The sequence below is a fragment of the Coffea arabica genome, chromosome 1e (genome assembly GCF_036785885.1).
Source record: "Coffea arabica cultivar ET-39 chromosome 1e, Coffea Arabica ET-39 HiFi, whole genome shotgun sequence".
NCBI classification, from domain to species: domain Eukaryota; kingdom Viridiplantae; phylum Streptophyta; class Magnoliopsida; order Gentianales; family Rubiaceae; genus Coffea; species Coffea arabica.
In genome coordinates this window covers 49,463,401-49,472,818 of record NC_092311.1, presented here as the reverse complement: position 1 = coordinate 49,472,818, position 9,418 = coordinate 49,463,401, and the positions used below count along the sequence as shown (strand labels likewise).

Below are 9,418 nucleotides of genomic sequence, written 5' to 3'. Positions count from 1 at the left end.
TTTCAATTTCTTGCCCAAATCTTGAGTTTCAACCGATTAATTTGCAAACTACTCCATAAAACTTACTTTCCAAGTAGTTTCCAAGGTGTTTGTGGAGTTATTTTTGGAGGACAAAGCCTAAGCCACCATCTTTCATAGGGAGATAAGGTATTTTGTCAAGAACCTCTTCTTTTCTTCAATTAATTGCTTAGTAGTGGTTTTTAGTTGTTTTATATGTTGTTTTGTGGAAGATTAGCACTTGAATGCATGAATTCCAGATTAGGGTTTCATTTTTTTTCCTAATTCTGCCTGGTTCTATTTCACCTTGTTAGATGTCGAACTAGCCTTAGCACAAAACATAAAAGTTGTAGAGAATGATGTTTTATAGTTTCCTGCAAAATTTCAGCTCAATCGGAGTAACGTAGCCTGTGAAAAGACCGAAATACCCCTGCTGCCCTGTTTCTGTCCGAAAATAAAAATCAGCCTCTGTAAGTGGTTAGTTTGACCAGGAATATTACCGAATTGGTTGATGATGTCTTCTTAAGAATTATAGCCTTGTATCTTAGCTTTCAAATGGCTTTGGAATTACCTGAATTGGAGTTGTGTGTGCTGAGATATGAGTGAATAAAGCAGGACTGCTAGTTGATTTCCGCAGTGAATTTTGAACTGAAAAATCTGGAGTTGTTTTGCTAAATTTGGCCTAGTTAGGGTGAGAACTGGATTGAGTGGTTTTCATGAAAGTTGTAGGTCTTTGTCTTAGGTTTTCAACGCCTCTAAGAACGCCTTAAACGGACTTTGGTAGCCTGCGATATGACCATTTAAAGGTAGTACGGTTAATTAGCCGATTAGTTGGAACTTGGTTCTGGGAATTGGGAATTTGACTAGGTTACACTGGAATTTGGACTAAGTGGTCTTCATCAAAATTGTAGCCCTATGTCTTAGCTTCGAAACGGTATAAAGTATATCCCAATCCGATAAGCGTAGCTTCGGATGTGTCCCTTACGCAAAACCCGTCAAATCTGTCTTTTGTTAAACTTCATTTCCGCACATGTTGTTAGCTTGATTTTTGTACTTATATGACTTTGAGCCTATGGAATGGCTATTGAAATGAGATGATATTGTGTGTGACTTTGGGATTAATTGAGGAAAACAATTAAGTCATAAATGGCTGGAAAAATAGGTAAATACAAAGGGCGTGCTGCCCAAATTTTCGCTCGAGAGCTAAGTTTCTATTTGAATTTGTATATTTTCGTTTGGCAAATACTATGACCGTTTTTAATCTTAAAACATGATCCTTCTTTAATTGGAAACTCCAAATGTTTACTTACGCTTACCAAATAAAAAAGAGTGGTTTAGGATTTTCTTGGGTATTTTGTCCTCCCTTTTTCATGGATTTCATTAAAATATTTAGTCTATAATATCTAATTAGATATGAGATGATTTTGAACCATATAAACGATCCCGAAAATAATATTTCTTAGCCTACCTAGCTGGATCCTGACTTGCCTTTGGTTTAAGTGTTTCTATTGAAAAATTTTATAACCCTTTTGAGTTAGGTTTTACGTTTGGACTATGAAACCCTAATTATTTTTGTCCACGGGTCCAAATGTTCTCGTTTCACTTTAAAGTCTTTTATACGTTCTACTCATCAATTGTCGAGTTCTTTGATTTCACCAAATTGTTTGTGTTAGATGAGCTGTAATATTCTTTCTTGTTTAATCTTAGGTTTTCCTGGTGACTAAAGATAATATCCGAAAGGATATTTTGCACGTTGTTTTGCGTATATAGGTGAGTGTTCCTTGCTTACTATATTTTTCTTGACTTTATGACTTGTGTTCTTGTTTGATAATGTGTTAAGTGCTTTCAAGAATTTTCAAAACGAGTTTTCTAGGCGAGCGTGTACTTTACCGCGCTCGACCTAAATGAAACGTGAAATTTTTAATGATTTAATAATTGCTACATTAGTTGCGCATGAATGTAAGCCGTTTGGTTGAACTGGGCCCTGCCCTTCGTTACCGATCAACTCGAGCCAAAAGCGGACTCGGTCGGGCAATATGGTGACCATGGGTGTGAACGTTGGTATACTTGAGTATTACCTTGTAGGTTGGTGGAGCCTGGCCAATTTTCAGGAGGGGGTGAACGAAACGAAAGAACGAACGAGGGGTTTATTTACCAAAAATATATTTTATTTAATTGACCGGAGGAATAAGGGGAATGACAGGAGAACGAACGAACGAACGAATATATGGCTTCCTGTGAGTCCGTATCCTTTTAATGAATGTGTTTATCGCTTTATTTTGTATTTATATCTTGAATTATTGGTTATATGTAATGAATGCATTGAACTTCTTGTTGCCTATGTGTTCGGAACCTCACTGAGCTTTTAACTCATTCCTTTAGTTTTATTTTCCTTAACAGAGGACGACGAGCAAGGACGAGAGCTCGGTAGAGTCTAGCCTAGATTGGTTTCTTTGGTTTTGTAATGGTTCTCGCCCTAATGCTCAGCGGGTTGGATGTATGGTGAATTGAGAACCTTTGTATATTCGATGTTTGTACTCCCTTTTGAGATAGCAATGTATACAAGTTTTGTTTTAAGTTTTGAATCGTTGTTATGTTTAGTCTTGTGGGTTTATTCTGATTTCGATTGAGGATTGACGTGAACGACTGAGTCCCGGCGAGAGTTGGGCAGGCGGCCCGCTGAACCCTTTGGTACGCCTTAGGGGGAGGTGGGGCTGTCACATCATGGGCATAGGTCTCACAGGTAGCAGGAATCTTCTATTTCGAGGACAGAAGTTTGGCGTTCCTAATGACTACATGCTCTTATTTTTTGGCTGCATAAGAGTGTACTTGAGGCTGCCAAATCTATCGTGCACGACGAAAATTGCAGCGAGGCCAAAATTGACTTACTGCATGGTATTGCATTTGTTACAAGCTGGCACCATTTGAGACATTAAATCCGATGGAAGGCATTTAATTAGTTAAGTGTCTCTCCTGAAGTGTTGCATTATCAAAGTTGTGATGGCTGTGCGGGACTAGGACTAGGGATAAATCCCTTAGAACCCCTTACTTGCATCAAGTAAATGGTTCTTCGACATTCACTCTACTGGCTGTCATCAAGTGTTACTACCATTCTAATCTGGGAAAAAAGTTTCTCAATTGTTACTACCATTCTAATCTGGGAAAAAAGTTTCAATGGCCCTCCAACTTTTAATCAGGTGAACTTTTGACCCTCCAATAATTAATAGTAAATTTTTGGCCTCCGATCTATCAAAAGAACAAATTATTGGTTCTTCTGTTAAGTTCAGTAGTTATGAGTGACGAAAACCATTATTACGTGTGAAACATGAGAACAAATTAAGGGCATTGTAGTCCACCAGAAAGCTGGAAACCAACACGTCGCTTGCAGATGAGTCAGATTCATGAATATTATCTCCTCTGCCAATATTATTAATCAGCAGGGACAGATGAGAAATTGAGTCAAATTAAAGCTGCTTCAATCTCTCACCAAACCCATTTAAGTTGGCTTTTGCCGAAATAGCAAGTTGTGAGGGTTCAGGAAGCTTTAAGGATTTCAAGATGTTAGAGATTGATGGATGGTAACTCCATGAAAGGAGAATCAATACCCCAGATTGATATACAAAGCAATCATGAGTACCAGCAGCAGTGAAATAGACTTCAATTTTATGAAAAACCAAGGTCTTGCTTTCACCATATCATTGTCAGTTCCATTAGACATACGACAACAACTATTAGGTGAGAAACCATATCAAGGTTTTTGGTTCCTTTTTTTGTTCAATAATCCCCTTGAATGATTTCTCAGTAATGGGTTCACCGATGGTTGGCACTAGGACTTTTTTCCCTAAAAATTATAGTGAAGATGAAAAATAAAAAAAGATGAAGATATTTGAATAAGAAGAAAAGGGGGGTGTTAGTACTAAATTGTATCAGTAACAATTAGTTACAGATCTAAAATTACCTCATCTTTCCATGTGTGGATGATGTCTAAGAAACAGAGGTTTAAAATTTCCCAAAAAAATAAAAAGGAAATAAAGAAAAGTCAACTGGTAATTAAGGAAACATTGTGCTGGAGCGGGGCTAGAGGTGGATCTCCGATGGCAGCGGCAAGAACACATCTGTTGAGATTGGTGACGACAACAACAAAGATCTACTGAGTGGGCAAGCAACTTAACTGGAATCGACTGCTTATCTAGGCAATCTCTGTGGAAGACATGAGTGGACATGGAAAGCTACCTCACCTTGAGCTTCAAATCTATGTGGTCTAGGCAAATGGTGCACATCTTTTGTGGAAGAATATCATCTTCTTAGTTCGACGATGGTGGTGATGATTCTGCTTCTTCTTCTTGTTCTTCTTGTTGAAATTATTGGCAGTATCTCGTGGGCAGACAAGAATGCCCCTGCTAATTCCTCGTGCATCGCATGTGATGTTGCTTTCTGTCATTCTCAACTGCTGGAATTGACGGAAGGACCAATATTTTGCACTTTTGATAGATCGGGGACCAAAAGTTTACTTCTAATTGTTGGAGGGCTAAAAGTTTACCTGGATAAAAGTTTAATGACCATTGGGACTTTTTCCCTTCTAATCCAGGTTTCCTTCTACACTTCGCTGATCATCTTATTTTCTGCTTTGCATCATTATGTATCTGTTAATGATATCCCTCATTGTTGTGAAAGTCAGGGTTACCGGAATGCAGCCTGGCGGCATAGGAATTCAAACTGCAGGTGTACTACATCTTATTAAGTTTCTTCGCTTAATGTATAATGCAACCCTAATTGTAGTTGGATCCAAAAAGTTCAACTCCTTTTATCCACTTGGCCGTTTGAGAATGAGTGGTGGGTTATTTCAGTAGAATTCTGATTGCGAAATTATCGGATTGACAACAACGTAAAAGGATTATCAATCCATAGGGCTGGATCTCTCGTATCTTTTCTCTCTCTCTCGTTTTCACACATTCAAAAGTCAACAAGCTGTTGTCATTTTGGCAGGCAACGAACGATTAGCAGTAGAAAGTAGAAAGCAGGCGATGGTATGGGCAATGGTTTGGAAGTTTCCGTCGAAAGTCATGTCCGCCCATCAAAGCAATGTACAATTTATTTAATGATTCAAGACAAGTCTACTCCCCGTTCCAGAACAAGCAGCTTTTGAATATTGACTTGCTATAATGTCCACGAAGTTTAAAACTTCAGCTTGGCCGTTGATCATAATTTCGTCCATGGAATTACAAATCTCGATGTGCAGCTCGCAATCCAATTCAGATAGCAATCTATGATAAACAAAGAAAACTCTGTTTTGTTAAAGTCAACCGTTCACATAAAAATAAAACAGCGGCGAAGACCGCTGGATTCCCTAAATTTGCAATTTTGTGCCTTAAAGTTCCCCACAGCTAGCGAGGAACTACTACGACTAAGAATTGATGGATGGTATCTAGATCTGCAAACGCAAGTCAATGTCCAGGGTTTGTCGCTTGCCCAGTCGGTATGGTAATCCAAATGAAGTCGAATGCGGTCCATTTTCTAGTTTGGGTTACTAGTCTTCTTTTTCTTTTACCACTTGCGACTAGCTTCTTTCAGCGCTGGGCTTGATTTGCAAAGTTGAAATGAAGCGTCCACTTTTTTCAATTGATTAGTAGTTCCCTTTGCTCGCGTACTCAAGCGAAAGTGCAAGGAAAAGCAAAAATAGTCAAGTGAAAATTGAACAAGAGGAAAAAGAAGTAGTATATAATAGGCTCCATTGCTGTTGCTTACATTGTCATACAGTTGTGCCATTCTTAGCCGCTTCTCTCCGAAAACTTCAAGCAATTAACTCCCAAATGGAATTCCATGTTTCTAGTTTAAGCTTGTCCTTCTGTTTAACCTTCCATGCAATTCTTTTCATGGTCATTAACTTCTCTTTTCCTGGCAATGTTTTAGCAGCCATAGTCAGGAATGAGACTGATGAACTTGCGCTTCTGGCATTCAAATCAGAAATAACTGAGGATCTTGATGGTGTCTTAGACTCTTGGAATGCAACTCTCCATTTTTGCCAGTGGACTGGGGTGGAATGTGGGCTCAAACACCAGAGGGTCAGCAGTTTGGATCTAAGAGGACGGAGATTGGCTGGTTCTGTATCTCCTCATGTTGGAAGTCTTTCATTTCTTCGCGTGCTTGACCTATCAGACAACTCCTTCCATGGTGTGATTCCCTCAGAAGTGGGACATCTATTCAGGCTTCAGACTCTAAACTTAAGTTATAATCTCTTAAAAGGTGAAATTCCAGCCAATCTTTCTCATTGTCAAAGCCTCACTTATCTTATTCTAGACCACAATTTTCTTGAACGACACATTCCTCCTCAACTTGGTTCACTGACAAAGCTGGTCATGCTCTATCTTAAGAACAACAACCTCACAGGAACTATCCCAGCTTCCATTGGGAATCTTACATCCCTTCAAGAGCTTTATATCTCATACAATGATCTGGAGGGAGGATTTCCAGATACAATGGCTCAACTCAGAAGCTTGGTGTCCCTTGGTATGTCATGGAATTCTCTTTCTGGAGAATTTCCTCCTGTTCTTTTTAACTTATCATCTCTTCAGCTCATAGGTTTGTCATTTAACAAATTTAGAGGTAGTCTTAGACCTGACATAGGCCTTTTCTTTCCCAAACTCCAAAGACTGTATTTGGCAAACAATTCTTTTACTGGACTTATTCCAGCTTCACTGTCAAATTGTTCAGAGCTTCTACAGCTAGACTTTCCTGAGAACTATTTCACTGGAAATGTACCACTGAGTTTTGGGAACCTTCGAAACCTATTCTGGCTTAATGTCCTTACCAACCAGCTGGGAAGTGGGGCCTCTGGTGATTTGAATTTTATTAGTTCTCTCAGCAATTGCCAAAATCTTGAGTTTCTTGATATTGCTCAGAACCATTTTGGAGGTAAGTTACCTGATTCTATAACTAATCTATCAACCTCGCTCACACGGTTACTTGTTGGACAAAACATGATCCATGGAACCATACCTAAAGATATTTCTGAACTTTTCAACTTGAATGTTCTCAGCATAAAAGAAACTCTGATAAGTGGTAGCATTCCAGAATCCATAGGAAAGCTTTCGAACTTGAAAACCCTTCATTTTGAATCAAATCGATTGACAGGAGTCGTGCCCTCTTCCTTGGGAAACATCACAGGCCTCTTGTATATTTACCTTCAAGATAACAACTTGGAAGGAAGTATTCCTGCTAGTCTCGGTAACTGTAGGTTCCTCCAGAGACTAGAACTTTCAAAGAACAACCTCACTGGTTCCATACCAAAAGAAATCATGCGCCTTTCATCCCTTTCGCTTGTCCTTGATATGTCTCAAAACTTCTTCAGTGGTCCGTTGCCCGAGGAGGTTGGGAACTTGACAAATCTTGCAGTGCTTGATCTTTCGAACAACAAACTCTCTGGGAGAATTCCAAGCACCCTGGCAAATTGCTTGTCCCTGGAATCACTCTATATGCAAAGCAATGACTTAGAAGGAGAAATTCCATCCCTGACTAGTCTGAAAAACATTCAGTATTTAGATATTTCTAGTAACAACTTGTCAGGGCACATTCCGCAAAGCATGGCCGAGCTCTCAACTTTACGTTATTTGAATCTCTCATTCAACCATCTTGAGGGTAAGATACCGGTTGAAGGCGTCTTTGCAGATGCTAGTTCTGTTCAAGTGCGGGGCAATGCAAAACTTTGTGGAGGCATCGAGGGGCTGCATTTGCAGCCATGTCCAAGGCAATCACCCAGAGGATCAAAGAAGAAAACTGCGATAAAGGTGATACGGATTGTTGTTGTTTCTTCATGTTTAGCCCTGCTGTTGCTTTTACTTTTGCTTTGTTGGATGAGAAAGGTGAAAAAGAAACCTACTTCAGCGTCTTTGAGCGACCAAATATACAAGAAGGTTTCTTACAATGACTTGCTAAATGCAACTGAAGGGTTCTCATCACACAATTTGATAGGATCAGGTAATTTTGGAACTGTGTACAAAGGATGTCTTGGTCCAGATGCAAAAATAGTTGCTATCAAAGTCATCAAGCTTCAAAAGAAGGGAGCTTTCAAGAGCTTTTTGTCCGAGTGTCAAGCCATGCGGAACATAAGGCATAGGAACCTTGTGAAGATTCTTACTGCTTGCTCAAGCGTAGACTTCAATGGCAATGACTTTAAAGCACTAGTATATGAATACATGCCAAATGGAAGTCTGGAGAAATGGCTGCATCAAGATGGTGAACAGATGCAGCAGAAAGGTCTTAGCATCTTCCAACGGATGAACATAGCTATAGACGTAGCTTCTGCATTGCATTATCTACATAACCAGTGCCAAACATCTTTGGTGCACTGTGATCTTAAACCGAGCAATGTTCTGCTTGACAATGATTTGACTGCTCATGTAAGCGATTTTGGTTTGGCAAGGCTTCTAATTTCCAACTCCAGGGAAGATGCTGATCTGAATCAATTTAGTTCACTAGGGATCAAGGGCACCATAGGTTATGCTGCTCCAGGTAAATTTTTCTACTGATCTTAGAATTTGAGATTCTTGTAAATCTTGGATAATATTGTTGAATTTTATATTGGCTTCAAGTTAATGTTAGATAAGAATAAGAAAGGGGTCAATAAATTTTGCAGAGTATGGCATGGGTGGTCGTGTGTCTACTCAAGGAGACGTCTACAGCTTTGGGATTCTACTGCTGGAGATTTTCACAGGTAGGCGGCCCACGGATGCACTCTTTACAGGGTACCTAAATCTCCATAGCTTGGTCAAAAAGGGATTGCCAGATAGTGTAATGGAAATTGTAGACCAATCTGCTCTGCTCGATGAAGATCCTGGAGATTTGGTGGAAGCAGTTGGATATGAAACTCATGGCAGCAGAGTTGAGCTCAGTGATATATTGGTTTCAGTTTTTAAAATTGGCGTTGCATGCTCAGAGGAGGCTCCTCAAGACAGAATGAACATGAGTCAAGTTGTCAATGATCTGGTTTCGGTCAGAGAAAAATTCAGTGGAAAAAGTGCACGTAGGAGGGAAATGCAAAAATCAGATGGACGGGTGAATATTCTAGTAGATTCACTAGCTTCCACCGAGCTGATTCACTAGTAACAGTCCCATAATATGGGAGGAGCTCCTTCTATCTCCTTTTTCCGGCTCTCTTAGCAAGTAGTTTCTTAATTCGCCTTTAGTTTAGAAATAAAAGAACTGACTACAGCGCACTTTCACTGTAATTGGATGTCCGTACTATCCCGTCTTGCATGTATTTTCAGGTCTTCAATTGAACGCATCGTGTACTACTTTACAGTAAAACGAATTGAAATGCACTTGAAAACCCTCCATTAAAAACGCAATCAAAGTGCATTCTGATCAAATAATCTGTCGGCTTATATATAGACTCCGCTACCAGCAGCCTGAATTGTATGCGAGT

General features: G+C 39.5%; 1 protein-coding gene across 2 annotated transcripts; it reads left to right on the top strand.

Moving 5' to 3' along the window:
* The first annotated feature begins 3,161 nt into the window (after positions 1-3,161).
* On the top strand, positions 3,162-9,379 carry LOC113710990 (putative receptor-like protein kinase At3g47110). 2 transcript variants are annotated; one of them, XM_072060725.1, is made up of 4 exons: positions 3,162-4,318; positions 4,489-4,585; positions 4,676-8,505; positions 8,630-9,379. In XM_072060725.1, exons 3-4 carry the CDS (start codon positions 5,808-5,810, stop codon positions 9,094-9,096), a joined length of 3,165 nt encoding a protein of 1,054 aa, XP_071916826.1. In that variant the 5' UTR covers positions 3,162-4,318; positions 4,489-4,585; positions 4,676-5,807; the 3' UTR covers positions 9,097-9,379. The 2 variants fall into 2 exon arrangements, with proteins under 2 accessions (XP_071916826.1, XP_027089902.2); XM_027234101.2 differs by having other exon boundaries at positions 3,162-4,585.
* The last annotated feature ends 39 nt before the right edge of the window (positions 9,380-9,418 follow it).

Coding starts and splice junctions, on each gene's coding strand:
- LOC113710990 (XM_072060725.1), top strand. CDS start 5,808: ATGGAATTCCATGTTTCTAGTTTAAGCTTGTCCTTCTGTTTAACCTTC. Junction 8,506..8,629: donor CATAGGTTATGCTGCTCCAG/GTAAATTTTTCT, acceptor TAAATTTTGCAG/AGTATGGCATGGGTGGTCGT.